Source organism: Phodopus roborovskii, unplaced genomic scaffold (genome assembly GCF_943737965.1).
Source record: "Phodopus roborovskii unplaced genomic scaffold, PHOROB, whole genome shotgun sequence".
Lineage (NCBI taxonomy): Eukaryota > Metazoa > Chordata > Mammalia > Rodentia > Cricetidae > Phodopus > Phodopus roborovskii.
The window spans coordinates 24,362,676-24,378,218 of NW_026126410.1; the positions used below are offsets into that span (position 1 = coordinate 24,362,676).

Consider the following 15,543-nt stretch of genomic DNA (forward strand, 5'->3'; position numbering starts at 1 on the left):
AGGCTTTTTCTTTAGGGCCTCCAATCAACTTCTGAATCATGACACAGAAACTTAACTAGTTATGAATGCTTGGTCTTAGCTTATGCTTATTTCTGGCTAGTTTTTTTTTTTTTTCTTTTTTTCTTTTCCTTTAACTTAAATTAACCTGTTTCTCTTCATCTATGTTTTTCCTGAGGGCTTTTTACCTTTTTTTTCTGCATATCTTACTCAGTGACTGCTGACTGCTTGCTGCCTTGCTGGCCCCAGGCATCTTCATTCTTTCTCCCTTATTCTCCCTGTCTGCCTGCCCCGCCTACTCCTTTTCTGGCTAGCTATTGACCATTCAGCTCTTCATTAGACTAATCTGGTGTGTTAGGTCCTCAAGGTGAAACAAATGCAACACATGTTTTCATAATTAAACATACTCGGCAGAAACAAATGTCACATCATTACATGGTTAACAAAGACAGCAGAAAAAAATATAACACACCTTTACACAATTAAAATAATATTCTGCAACATAAGCAAATGTAGCACATCTTTACATAGTTACAATAATCCACAACAATCTCATGGCCCCATATGTTTCGTTTTGACTAGAACTTTGTGATGCATGCTGTAATGTGTGTTTAGCAGTTATAGAAGTTTAGCAGTTTGAGACAGGGTCTCAGATCTGGTCCCAGGCTGGCAAGGAGCTTACTGTGTGTCAGGGAGGCCTAGAACTTGAAACAGGCTTCCTAGCTTTGCCTCCCATGTGCTGAGATTACAGGCATGAGCCTCCGTGCTTGTCTCAAAAGAATTTTGACTGTGATCTAGAGGTAAACTTTCTTGGATAGTAGTAACTATTAGTTGGACAGTGTGGTGGCCACTGATTTAATAGTGTGGCTATTCTTACTAGGTATCTTTTTGGAGGAATTTTAGCTTTTATCTAAACTTAATAGACTTAAGTTAGAATCTACTCTAGATTGAGTAATAATACTCAAGTCTGCTTTTCTAGAGGGTAGGAGATGTGTTAGTACTGCTTTACCCAGATTACTTGTCAGGCTAAATCCATAGCTAAATGTAGGCAATGTTTTAGGGAGCTTAATTTTGTGTGTGTGTGTAAAGCAGTATGTGAAAGATTCAAAGCTAGTATTTTCATTGATGAAATTGTTCATAGGTAGAGATTTGCAAATACTTTCTAACCTTTTCTTTTAGGAACTATGGTTTACCAGTTGCTCCTGAACCTGCTGGGTGTACACCAGAATCACCTGGGGAGATTACAAAAAATACAGACACTTGGGTACCACCCCCGGAGACTGTGAATCAGTAAGCGAACCTGGGGTGGGCCTGGGAATTTGTGTTTTTGAACAGATAAACCAGGTGATTGTGATTCTAGCAGACTGGCATTTGGGAATCACGGGTTTTGTGAAAGTTGGTGTTTTGCCTTGGCATGGCATTTGTGTGTAGGTGGAAAGTGCACCAGGTAGTGTAGATGATGCAGTGTTGTTTTAATAATCAGCTCTTCTCTCCTCTCCCCTTTGAAGTCGTTCTCCAAGCCGGGAGAAGAAGAGAGCTCGCTGGGAGGAGGAAAAAGACAGATGGAGTGATAGCCAGAGCTCTGGCAAAGAGAAGAGCTACACTTGCATCAAAGACAAAGAGCCTGAGGAGGCGCCTCCTGACAGAAATGAGGAGGATGACGAGGAACTGCTTAAGCCTGTGTGGATTCGGTGCACACATTCAGAAAGCTATTACTCCAGTGACCCCATGGATCAGGTGGTAGGTACAAAGTAGACACCATGTGGACTAGGGTTTTCCCAGGGCAGCGCTCTTGGCATTTGGGCAGATCATTCTTTGTGGGAATTGCCTGTGTATTGTATTGTTGCCTATATTTTGTATTGTATTAGCATCATCTGTAGGTCCTATCCATTTGCTATTTGTAGCATTGCTCCCCAGGGATGACAACCAAAACTGCCTTCAAACGTGGCCATCTGTTCCCTGGATCAGTTACGATAAAAAATACCATGACTGGAAACAACTTAAAGGAGAAAATTATTTTGGCTTGTGGTTTCAGAGGATTAGAGTCCAAAATGGCAGGGACCCAGCATGGCAGCAGCTGGCTGGAGCAAGAAGCTGAGCACAGCAATCCAGTATTAAGCAGGCCTTTGCCTGCGTGTCTTCTGAGAGCAGACAAGATCGGGTGTCTTCACAGTAATATGGTGTAGAAAAGATCTCAGCGCCATGTAGGAAGCAAAGAGCAGGAACTGGAGGCAGTGTGAGGTTAAACATTCACAGCCTACCCCCAGAGTCTGTAACTCTTAAAGGTTCCCTGACTTCCCCAAACAGCGCCACTGCTTGGGGACCAAGTGTTTATTTATGAGCCTATTGGGATGGCATTTCTCATTCAAACCACAGTTTGAGGGGAAATCACCTCAAATTGAGGATCACAGTTGCAGAGCAAGGGTATTTTAAAAACACCAAAGGCCAAGAGTATAGTAGCCTAAATAAGCATTCTGCATCCTTTGATGCTATTGACCTAAATACTGGTAGTTTCATGACTTTTCATCTATAACTAGTCTATGGCACACACTCTCTCTCTCTCTCTCTCTCTCTCTCTCTCTCTGTGTGTGTGTGTTGTGTGTTGTGTTTTCCTTGACCAAAAGATCACTAGCCATAGGAAGTTTCCAGGACATCTTGGTTGATTTGGGTAACAGGACCCATTCGGTCACCTTTCCTGTGTCATAGTGGGGACTCCATGTGCATAATAGCACTTGGGATGAGCTCCTGTTTCTCTCAGCTGTGGGCACTACCATTGCTATCTATGGTGGACTCAGCTCTCCACATACTTAATTCTCTTCATTTTTCTTCATCTTTATTTTCTTTCATCTTCTTTCTTGTTTGTGTTTCTTCTCTGTAAAGATTATGCCAACCCCACTAATTATAAATTAGGTTCTTATTGACTGTTTGATACAAGGTTTATTAATAAATGAATCAGTACTACAGAGTTAGGGCCAAAGAAGTTGTCTGTGTGAGATTTAGTGCATGAGGTTAGGTTTACTGTTTGGGATTTCATGAAAATAGAGATGCTCCTTGACTTAGGACAGGGCTACATCTCAGTAACACCATTATAGTATTACAGTTACTATAACACCATTATAGTCATGGTTAACCCAACTCTGCCTCAGTGTGCTCAGAAAACTTAGGTTCTACTTTATAGTTGAACAAAATCATCTTCTACATAGTCTGTCTTACAATGAAGTATTGAGTAGCTCATGCAAAGTTTTGAAACATGTATCCCAGGAATCCTGGCAGCATAATATGAAATAGGATAACGATTGTATCTTTATAATGGCATGGCTGCCTGAGAGCAACATCTCACAGGTCCTCTATCTACCAAGAAGGTGTGAGCTTGAACTCAGGCAGTCAGGCCCAGTAACAAGTGCTTTTACCTGCCAAGCCCTCTTGCTGGCCCTGAAACACAGCTTCTACTGAATAGTTATTGCTTTGGGACCCTTGGAGTTCAATGGGGAACTTGGAAGATTGCCCTGTCTTTGGAAGAAAAGGACTTGAGAATCTGTGAGAGTGGAATGATACGAGATAAGTTGGAGCAAGCTTGTAAGTCAGATAGTTCATGTTATGTAGCAAAGGGAAAGTGTATGTGCAGAGCACTTTCTTAGTGCTGACATTTTATTCCAGGTTTCTAATGTTGTCCTAATTAATTATTACAATGTCTGTGGCAGGATGTCAGTGTTCTGTTAATGAGACTTGCTGCCATAGGAAAATACTGCTACTTGAGTGAGTTGGCTTAGTTTTCTTACAAGGTGTGCAGAGGGAAGACATTGGCTCAGGTAGCATTCTGATGCTGTCTTGAGAATCCTCCACAGTTCTAGAATTGTGTTCTTACCTATGTCTGCAAATAAGATACACAGGGCATGGACTTGCCAAGTGTTCCTTTCATATCTCTTTTTGTAAATTTTATTTTGTTGGCTTTTTTAAATTTATTTTTTATTTTTTTTTAATATGCATTGGTGTTTTGCCTTGGGTGTTGGGTCCCCTGGAACTGGAGTTGTAACCTGCAATGTAGGTACTGGGAATTGAACCTGGGTCCTCTGGATGAGCAGTCAGTGCTCTTAGCCACTGAGCCATCTCTTCAGCCCTCCCCCTTTCATCTCTTTGCCAGAGCTGCATCACTCCCCTCCATGGAATTTGTTTCCCATTGCTGCCATGACAAAGCTTTAAAGTGGTGGCTTCAAAAACAAGTGTTTATCATTTCATAGCTCCAGGGCTCCGAAGTTCAGCTTGGATTTCATTGTGTAAATCTAGGTGTCAGGGTAATATGTTCCTTTCTGGAGCTCTGGAGAAAGTGTTTTGTTTTTTCATTCATTAAATGGCTGGTAGAGGTTGTTCATGGCTATGGAGCAGAAGTTCTGGTTTCATTGCTTAACATCTCTGTGGGTTCCTCACTCTTGGTAGCATTTGTATTTCTTCTCACTCCCAAGACTCTTTGCTGTGACAGCCCTGGCATTCTTACCACCTCTGCCAGAGACAATAAGATTCAAAGGCAAATGCTGGACTTCAGGGGTCTTACCGGTGTCCCTTCTAGTAATATACCTTTAATGATGTAAGAAAAGGGAGCTAGAGAAAACTCCGTGGTTAAAAGCATCGGGAGCTCCTAACAGTGGATCCAGGTCCAATTCCTAGCATTCAGGTGGCAGCTCACAACTGTCTTTAACTTCGTCACCCTCTTCTGACCTCCAAGGCACAGTTAAGGCACGGTACACAGAGGAGGTACTAAGAATGCCAGAGCTGTCAAGTCAGCAGTAGTCGTGGGAATGAGGAGGGACTAATAAAAAGGAGTCACTTCCTTTTCTGAGTGGCAGATGATTCATTTGCCTTAGTTTTATTTTTATATATGGAATGTCTGCTTTTTACATTTTGAGGTTATTAGGTCGTTCTGGAAGGAGAGTACAGCAGAGGACTTCCTCTTGGACTGTGGTGTAGAAGTCCTGTGCTTATTTGTTGGGTATGCTTGTGGCAGAGAGAGGAGGGGAGGAGACTTTCTTTTTGTCACATCTAATGGGCATAGGTAAACAGTTCCTGTGCTGCTCAATGTTGGTGAAGTTCATTTATCCAAACTTCCAGACAAGCAGTGTGTTGTAATGTCCCCTGTAGTAGCCCCACATTGCGGCACCAATCTGTAGTAGCCCATCTTTGTGGTGCCAGTCTGTATGAACCCATCTTCGTGCCTGAGAGGGGAAGTGTGGATTGAGAAACAGCAGGTAAAGATGCTAAGGAAGAGAGAGAGACAAAATAGAGTCAGAAGGGCAATCCAGTGAATATTGAATGTGCCAAGTTTATTCTTCAACATTCTTATAAACCCCAACTAAAAAGGGGGAAATAGCAAAAGACTTCTATCATGATTAAGGAAGAAACACTTTCTTCCTTAATTTTCCAAATGTTTGGTAACCATGCCTTAGAATAAATCTCTCATTATCTGGCCTTAAGGGTTAAGAGCAACCACACCTCAGATCAAGTTTCTTGTTATCTAGATAAGACATCCACATCTCAGATCAAGTTTCTTGTTATCTAGATAAGACATCCACCAAATATCCTACAGTAGCCACGCCTTAGACCCTTAGGTCTGACAACTTTAACCTTGGGAGAGTAAGGATAGTTTGGAACTCTCTGACCTTAAGCCAAGATGAAGTGAAGCCATATTTATGGGCCCCAACAGTGTTTGTTTGGCTCAGTCTCACTACCAATGTGTGGCTCTTTCCATTTCAGATATTGATTGTATTGGGGCTTTAAAAATGGCATCTTGTAGTTAAAGGTTCTTAACATGGTGATTATTGATGTGGTTTCTCATATTTATTGCTCCTTTACTTTGAAAAGGGAGATTCTACTGTTGTTGGAACAAGTAGGCTCCGTGACTTATATGACAAATTTGAGGAAGAGTTGGGGAACAGGCAAGAGAAGGCCAAAGCTGCTCGGCCTCCGTGGGAACCTCCGAAGACAAAACTAGATGAAGATTTAGGTGAGTGTAGGAGCCCACGTCTGCTCCGTTATTACTACTTGATACTGGGGAAATAGCCTTCAGAGTCCCAGCTGAAAATATTTTCTTTTTCCTTTTATTTTTCTGAGCTATAGCCAGCAAATATGTGGTCCTGTTTTCTCAGTTATGCTCCAGAATATCTAAGATGCCATTTTCTAGGGTGGGCTAACAAGTGCTTCTCTTGCAGAGCTATCTAGCTTTATAATCAGAAAGTATTATGTTCCAACATTCCTCTAAAAGCAGAATCTCTTCCTGCACCCTTAAAATGGGGAGGTGGTACTTACTGGCTCTTTCCATTCTGAGTGTTCCTTGTGTGATGAGGAAGCATCAGCCCTGTGTGAAGGCTTCTACCTACTCACATAAATGTCTTTTTAAAGTGTCAGTTCTGAGGTTTGAAGTAGCTGGTAAGATTTTCCACTCCAGTTTTTTTTGGGAGGCTCTCATTCTGCAGTCTTGGTAGCCCTAAGTTTAATCTTGCCCTGGCCAGACTTAAAGTCAGTGGTGGTCCTCCTGCTTCAGCCCTGGAGTGCTAGAATTACAGGCTGCACGATGTGCCGGTGGTATTACCTTTGAAGATAGAAATGCTTTTTGCTGCTTTGTGTCCTTGGCCCCTAACAGGATGCCATGCTCAGATGTTATTGACTTGGTCTAAGCCAGAAGGTGGAAGTGATCCCAGGACATTCCATATGCCGGTACCTCGCCCAGATTAATTTTGTCTCATGTTCTACAGTAGTGGCAAAATCATAGACTCAGAAGCTAAGTGACCCGACTCAGGATCCCTGTTTTCCAGTCCCGTCGCCATGTCCTGACCTCACGACCCCTCTTCTTTCCCTGCCGTCAGTCTCCTCTCCTGTCCAGGGCCTGAGTCACAAGTGCCTCTTCTGTGAAGTCACCACTGAATTTCTGGCTCATAGTGGACTAATTCTTTATTGAATTGATATCATTTTAAAAGTGTGAAATCACTATTATTATGTTATTCAGTCATTATTCTCATTTTCTTTATAAAAATCTGTAGTTTCTTAGCATTATGAACTGTCTGTTTTTCATGGCATTGTTTAGTCGTGATTGGTGTCAAATAACCCCTCAAAAATTTACTAGATCAGTAAACAGTGATCTCAGCTGCCCCTTACCTTTGAGGTTTAGGGCATTTGGAAGTCCCTCATCACCTTTTGTTAAGTTCATGAACTTCTGCTGTGTTTTCTCTTGCTTTCTGCTAGAGAGTTCCAGTGAATCTGAATGTGAGTCTGATGAAGAGAGCACCTGCTCAAGCAGCTCAGACTCCGAGGTGTTTGATGTCATCGCAGAGATTAAACGCAAAAAGGCCCACCCTGACCGGCTGCATGATGAACTCTGGTACAACGACCCAGGCCAGGTGGGAGTGTTTTTATGCTTTTGCTGCGAAGTTTGCGAACCCACACATCACGTTTACGACCCAGGGCTGAGAAGATGCATGTTGGCTGGTATAGAAATGGACCTTTACTCCCAGGGCTTGTGTATCATTTTTCAGAGCTATTTCCTTTCGGCTTCAGAGTTTAGCTGCAAAGTGTGAGCACAGAACATCTGTTCCTTGAATCACATTGATGGTGTTTGTAAGTTCCTTGTTGGGAACAGGATAGTAGTGCTGTTAATTAACTCTGCAGTAGGAGGAAGAAGAGGAATGGCAGGACAAGGGAGAAGTGTGGGTCTTTCATCTTGCTGCTAAATAGTGAACAAAACCATTCTTTGTGGGATGTCCTGTATGTCTTTTTTTATTATTAATTTTTAAAATTTTATGTGCATTGATGTTTTATCTGCATTTATGTCTGCATGAGGGTGTTGGGTCCCCCAGAACTCAATTACATACAGTTGTAAGCTGCCCTGTGGGTGCTAGGAATTGAACCCAGGAACTTTGGTAGAGCAGTCAATGCTATTAACCACTGAGCTACCTCTCCAAACTTGAACTGACTCATTCTGTGTATCATTTGTTTTAGTTGGTAACATTCATGAGTTTTTGTAAATTCACTCCTTGGTTAAGCATGTGAGCTAATGACATAACAGCTAGAACATTTAAACATTTTTGATATTTTATTTTGAAGTAATATTTAATAAAAACAATGTCTGTACATATATATTTATTGTTGAGATAGGATCTCACTATGTAGTTTTGGCTTGCCTCTTGAGTGCTGGGTTACAGACCTGTGCCACTGGGTGTGGCTCTAAAAATGGTATCTTTATAGTAGCAGATTTGTATCTTAGAAAAACTAGGGCCATATAAAAAATGTGTCTTTTATGAATATAAATTTGTTACACATAGTAAGATGTGTCCCTACTTGCTCTGGATGATAACTTACCAGTTAAAGTTTGTGAATAAGTTCATACCATTCAGTATTAATTGGAATTTTGTTCTGATTTTTGTTAGATAACAGCTATTTTAAAGGCTTTTAAAATTTTTATTATTTGTTTTATGTTAAGTGTATGGGTATTTTGCCTGCATATCTGTTTGTGCACTATGTACATTTTTTTTTTTTGTGCTCACGGAGCCCTGCTATTCCTAAGGTGCTATTACATTTAGCAGTTTCCTTTCTATTCAGAAGTAAGGGGTTGCATTTCATATTACTAGAAGCTGTAGTCCATTGTTGCTTTTCAGAATTGTACACCATCACTCCGATCTAATTTTAGAACATTTTTTTTTTTTTTCTTTCTGCCCTAAAAGAAAGCTTTTTCCATACCTGGTCTTTTTCACTGGTGGTTGTTCTCAGTCTGGAAGTATCAGCCTTGCTTTATGTATGTTACTGTTCTGTGCAACCTCCTGGCGTTCACTGTTTCACTGTTTTGTTTGTTGTACTTGGTTACTATCCTCAGTATTTGTGAGCCTTGTGAAGGGGCCCATGTGGGAGCATAGAGCCTAGTGGAAGGGAAGAATGGATGGAGGCTGTTTGTCTGTGCCCTGGAGCTAACACAGGCACTAGGAGTAGGTTGTGACCGTTGGAGGAAAGTTAGAAAGCTTCTCACTTGCCAGCTGTTACTTCAGATAATTTCCTAGCACTGGTTTTTAGATAGTAACATTATTTTTCTACTGTACCTCCAGGGAGCTTTAGATTTCCCAAGAGACTAAAAAGAGTTTAACTTTACTGTTTCTTGCCAAAGTCTTATTGAGATATTTTCATTTATATTTTAATTGAATGCAATGAATTACAAATCCCTAGAACTTCAAAAATAACTTAATATATAGTCACCCCTCCGTATCTAAGGAGATTTTGGTTCCAGGGTCTGCACGGACACCGAAATCCACAGATGCAGTCTATTATGAATATAGTGTAGTGTTTACATATAAGTGACACACCCCTCTTTTCTGCTTTAAATTTTAGATTACTTAAGTGTCTCTGCATGTGCATGGAGGACAGAACACAAGTGCAGGTGTAATCCTCAGTATGTGTGTAAATAAGTGTGTGCCTGAGTGTGTCCATGAAGAACAGAACACAAGCATAGGTGTAATTCTCAGTATGCGTGTAAATAACTGTGCCTGTGTGTGTGCATGATGGTGAGAACACAGGTGTAATCCTCAGGGACCTTCTACCTATTGTTTGAAGTAGAATTTCTCATTGGCCAGGAACTTCATCTGTCTAGCTAGCTGGTTTGTGAGCATCCAGGGACCTTGCCGTTGCTAGAGTCCCAGGTGTATGCCACCTTGCCTGGCCGTTTGTTTATGTGGGCTCTGGGGCTCTGAACTCCCATCTTTATACCTTGAGGTATAAAGATATACACACAACTGAGCTATGTCTTCAGCCTCAACACTGGCTGTTACAGCTCTTTGAATCTTGATTTCAGCTCATGTTTGGTCTTCACAAATACATGATCCATTCTATTTAAAGGGTTTCATGTCTCCAAGTGTAACACAGGCTTCCTTTTTATCTCGTGCATGCTAGTGGTCTATGTGGAAATACCATCTTGTTTTTCTGTGCTGCCCAGCACGTCGTTTCTTCTCTTTAAGCCTTGCCTAGCCAACCACACCAGTGCTCTGTGCCTTTAGACGGAGTTTCTTTTTCTTCCAGAATTTAAGTGTACTATTTGTTCTCTTTTCTAGAATAAATGTTACTTGAGTTCATGGTCTCTATCCTCTTTTCTGCTTGGTACTTACTGTTCCAAGAGGTGTTCAACATTGTTCGCACACAGGGTCCAGTGAAACTAGGTGGAAAAGGGTGTATTTTAAGCTGTCTAGCATTCAAAGGTTTCTTTGGTTTTTGTTTTGTCTTGTTTTTATTCTACTGGACACCCCTTCCCCTGTGCTTTATACATACTTTAGTTTTTAAAACATGTAATCTGCAGGTCATCTTCTAAGCAGCCTGTGTGTACCTTTAGGATATGAAGTACATTTGCCTCTCAGTGTGTAGAATCATTTTCCCTGTAATAAGAAAGAGGATAGTGCTGCAGAGAGCTCGAGACAATGAGAGTGAACACTGATTTCCTGCTTGGCTGCACAAGTAACTTGGGATTCCAGCGTTGTCATACGGCTTCCCTTTATCATATATTACAGACAGTTTGCAGCTTTATTAGCTTTGGAACATCCGTTTCATCTTCCAGCCATGACAGCCTCTTCAAGGCCTCGGTACTCATGACATTAAACCTCACAGTTTCCGAGGCATCGTTGTGCCTCCCTTGTGTGGATTTTCCCCCCAATAAAACTGAATTGCATTCTGTTTCTGACAGATGAATGACGGGCCGCTTTGCAAATGCAGCGCCAAAGCCAGACGCACGGGAATTCGGCACAGCATCTATCCCGGAGAAGAGGTAACCGGCTTGGGTTATGATTTGTGTAAGCACCAAGGAGTCCCAAGTAGACAGATGCCATTGTTATTCTTTTCCCATTAAATGAAATAATGTAGTGTAATTTTTTCATGTTCCCTCTTATAGGCTCTGTTACTGACAGTTACGGAGGGAAGATATTGGGCTTTGAGTATACTACAGAATGTTGTCAAAGAAACTAAAAAGAGGTTGGAGGGTTCATGTATGTCATCTGAGTTATATTAAGTGTTCTCAAACTGGACATACTATAGCAGCATTAGTGCCCTGTTTTCATCGGTGGTTATGAATGTTCTTATTCAAGTCCTGAGGCTCATGTTCTCCCCTGGGGACCTGCCCTGTTTCTATCTGCAGGTAGTTCATCTCCACTACAGTACTTGTCAGGATCGTTGTCTCTACCAACTGTTGAGTTCCCATTGACCGTATAGTCTGGTCTTGGCTTCTCAGGAACCCTGTAAGCTTGACTTAAGGGATAGTACACCTTTACTATTCTCTTGATTAGTTTCCTATTTTTTTTTTTTTTCCTTTTCTCTCCTTACTATCTTTCAGTTTCAAAAGTTATTTTCATTAATCCCAGGATTACCATCTTATGATTCAACACATTATACCAACACACAGACTATATAAGTTCTTAATTTCTATTTAAAACTTGCTTGATACACTAATAAAGCTATGAGACCACCTCATAATTTACTTAGTTAATGTTCCGAGGTCACTGAGTGTAGTGAGGAGTTTGGCAAGGTTTCATCTGTGGGCATCTCTCCCTGTCTGACCTGCTGCCTGGGATCAGTGTCTGCGAAGAGGAATCGGGGCAAGAGTAAAGGGGGGTGGTTCAGCTGCTTTGTGGGCCTGATCAAGCCAGCTTGACAGAAGAGCTGGAGCGCTCTACATACCCTCACATCCCCTGATCACCAGAGCAGCCCTTTTCAGGAAGCACAGGGCCTTGGGAGAAGGGGCTTTGTAGGTGGGGGTGACCTCACTGGAGCTGTTCTGTGGGCCAACAGCTGTGGCCTGCATGCCGACTGCATTCCCTATAGCTAAGCAGAAGACTTTTTTGGGATGAGAGCCTGAGTTGAGCTGTGGTGTCAGCTGTATTCTATGGGCTATGTTCTACTTGTTTGCCCTTGTACAGATAGAAGGGACCTAGGTAGCCGACTTGCTAATAATAGTAGGTTGCTCTCAGGAGTGGGGCCAGTGGTAAGCAGCCATATATGGATAGATGGTCACTAGCATAAGGTTAGCTTAGCTGCCTTCTTTCTTGTGAAGTGAAGCCTGTGCTGTTGGGTTCACGTAAAGCCTCTGCCTCTTGTTACCATGGTCATTTCACTCATGCACCCACCCTGTCTCCTCCAGGATGGTGTGGTAACAGACATGATTGCTCTAGTCATTTTGTCTGTTTGGTGCCATAATAGCTGCTCTGATGTCACCATACTGATGAAGACGTCATTAAGTCCCTCCCACCAGCCCAGTTGCAAGTCTCTCCCAAGACCTTTTCATTCTCCATCCTTTGGTCTTTTTCCTTATGGGCAACTTTAGGCTATTTCCTTTTCCATTTAGAGCACCTGTTCAGGGGCATCCATGGGACGGTTCGCTGGAGTGCTTTCCCCTCATTGGTCTTTCAGAGCAAGTCTGGGATGCAGTTTTCTTTGCATTCACATTCTAAATTAACCTGATTGTAAACCAGGCCTGAGCTTTCTCCTCCACCTTCATCATTGCATCTGTAGTCATCAGCTGAGGAGAGAGGACTGCTGATGCCACAGTGTTGAAGCCAGTAGGGATCTGGGCCAGGTGCCAGACAGCTTGTCTGTTGCTGGATGCTATTGTGTGTTTGATTCTGAATATGCCACCCTCCTTTGGGATGGATTGTTGCCTGTGCCACTCAGCCTAATTGCTTGTTGGGATTGACAGGATCCAGTTTATGACCGGCAGGTCTGAACACATATTGATTGGTGTCCTAAAGCCAGGCCTTCCATACTAATCAGGTACACTCCACTTATACCACTACCACACACATCCTTCCAAGGCATGTAATTCTTTACTTCAGATGACCTGGCCTAGGTCCAGGGACCAGCATTGCAACCCTGCAGTATGGTCTGCCATGAATTCCTTTTGGCACGTTTTCCCGACCCTGCTATAGGATCTGCTGCATTGCTGATCCAGTAGCAGGAGTGCTTGCATGTGCCTGGACTTGCTAAGGTGTCTTACAGGGCCCCCAGTTGGTCTGTAGTATTTTGAGCCATTGTGTCATTGGCCAGAACACTCTTGTTGGGTGTGGGTTTTGGCTGTCCAATGAATCTGTAGAGACTGTTCAGATGTTATCCTTTTTTCTTCATTGTAGGAAGTGAATGGTAGAATAATGTATCTTTTACTCTGGAGGTGATGACTAGACATGCTAGTAGTGTTGGCTGTGGTAGGTCCTTGAACCTTTGTGGGGTTTTTCTCTGATCCTCTGTAGTACATATGTCTTTATTATGGTTTTCTAGCTTGAGTAACAATTCTACAGAGATAATGGAGCAGTTTGATCTGTAGTATGTCTGGACAGTTGGAATATTCAGATGGAGATGTAATGCAGAGAGAAATTGTGAGAAATTCCAGTCGTCATTTCTGATTGGGATGGAGACAAACATGTTGACTAAATGAGTTGTCGTGGAGTTGTTTGGTGAATGTCTCATTGAGCTACAGTACTTGGTATAGCAGCTGCCATCAGAACTGCTGTGTGGGAGAGACCCTCCAGGGTCCTTAAGGGCTACACTGGTGAGTTAATTGTACTAGCATCTCTGTGAACTTTAAGGATGGCATGGATCTCTATTGCCATGTAATGCAGGGTTGTTTTTGGTACTTGGGTTGGAGAATGGTTACCTGGTCAAATATGCTATTATGGTTGCTCTTCTTCCACGTTAGGGCCTAGTGTGGGGAATAGTTTCATATGCCAAGTTATGTCAGTTGCCAGGAGCAGCCCAGCAAATGACTGCTGGGTAGATCTGAGGTACATTTACTAAACCAGATGTGGCCAACATTGCATCATATTACGTCATCACCCACTCTTACTGGGTGCAAGGATAACTCATCCCCTCTCTATTTGGTTACTATGTCCAGTACTCACTAGACTGTCTGGATATCCCTTTTCTACTTTGTACAGAGTCTCAAGGAAATAGCCATAGGACTCATTGAGGAAGGATAGGGGACTCATCACCAGTTGTAGTCATTACAATGTTCAGGATCTTTCTTTCCAAGAGCAGTTTTGTGTAGGGACTCTTCTGGCCAGTTTTTGTCCCATGTATCTGACCCACTTTGGCTATGTGTTTTGTGATAGTGCTGCTAGGATAAACTGACAGAGTGTCGGACAGTGCCTAAGACTTGTTTGTTATGTGAATTGAACTGATGGGGAAATGAGATTAACTGGGTCTACCCAAGAATTCTGAGCATGATAGCTGGAGACTCAGGTGGGATTCTTAACAAGCAAGTGAAGCATCACACTAATGTCTGTGGGAGAATCAGGAAGGTGAACGTGACTGGAAATTTGGAATGCTCCACACAGCTGGTGTGGTTGCTTTGTTCTCCTTTGTGACGGGCTTCAGTTCTTTACAAGTACTTCCTGTCTCTGCTATGAAAATTGCTACCAGCACAATATGGCAAAATGATTCTTAAGACCTCTCTGGGCCCCCTCTTCTGCAGGTGATTGGCAGGAGGATGGTCTGGATGCTGTGGGTAGGAAGTGTGCTCTTGGTTTGCAGAGCTGACTGCCAGATGGTGTGTTTCTGGTTCCGGCTGTAAGAGTGTAGCTGGTTCTCAAAGGTCTTGGCATTGTGATGCTGCTGAACAAGAGGGCTAAGGAAAAGCTTATCTACAGAGAGTACATGTGGGGTTTGTCAGTGCGGGGTCTAGATGAGTCTCTGCTGATGGACCCAGCAGAGCCCACAGAATCACTAAACCTCACCCATACTCTCTCCTGCTGAGAGCATGACATTTCTATAGAGAGTACCATGCCCTGTGGTGCCTGCCAGGGGATGTTGGTGCAGTTATGCCACATACAGCTATTGTAACTGAGCACAGGTATCATGTATCTATGCCTCTGGCAGGCTAAGTTGCAGACTGCATCCTTTTGGTACAAACAAACATAACCAGACAGTATGCTGAAGTCTCCCAGGTGCCTCTCAGAGTTGCAGTACTCTGCTTGACTGATGCTCTAGCGAGTTTCTGTTGAGTGAGAGGTTCTTATTCACCATGTAGGATATGGTTAAGAAGCCAGCTGCCACATACATAATTGGCTCAGATATAAAAGCATGGCCCCCAAACACTACTGAGTCCACATAGAAGTATGCCCCTGGTGTGAGTGCATTATTGTTGTGCCCAAAAGATGTAGTATGCAGTTCTCAGGCCATGAAATTCAACAGCTGATAGCTGACCACTAAAGTGGTAAGAATGCTACTGTAAAACAAGGCTTTCCCCAGCAGGGCATATACACATGTTCCTGTACTCTGCTGCAGTAGCTGCTTGTGTCCTGGTTAATACTGTACCTTAGCACAGCCTCCTCACATTGCAGTCTTAAAGTGAGGAAGGAAGGGGACTAGTAAGACATGTAGGCATGTCCCAAAGGATGTTTGCACGTATTATCTCCATGGGACAAGAGCATGTTGGGAAAGCCCTTATCAGGTTACCTGGGATCAGATGTTTTACAGTTTTTAAAGGGTACCCAACCACTGGCTAAAGAACCTGTGGGTCTGATAGCATAGCTTCTAGAGTTACATAGGCTC

At 42.7% G+C, this 15,543-nt stretch overlaps 1 protein-coding gene across 3 annotated transcripts in view; it reads left to right on the forward strand.

Moving 5' to 3' along the window:
- Window positions 1-15,543, forward strand: part of Drosha (drosha ribonuclease III) — a 103,315-nt gene that overhangs the window by 9,885 nt on the left and 77,887 nt on the right. For all 3 annotated transcript variants that reach the window (XM_051182576.1, XM_051182574.1, XM_051182575.1), the window contains exons 6-10: window positions 1,177-1,287; window positions 1,506-1,737; window positions 5,851-5,992; window positions 7,228-7,382; window positions 10,697-10,777. In XM_051182576.1, coding sequence (XP_051038533.1) covers window positions 1,177-1,287; window positions 1,506-1,737; window positions 5,851-5,992; window positions 7,228-7,382; window positions 10,697-10,777 — 721 coding nt within the window. The remainder of the gene's footprint in view (window positions 1-1,176; window positions 1,288-1,505; window positions 1,738-5,850; window positions 5,993-7,227; window positions 7,383-10,696; window positions 10,778-15,543) is intronic.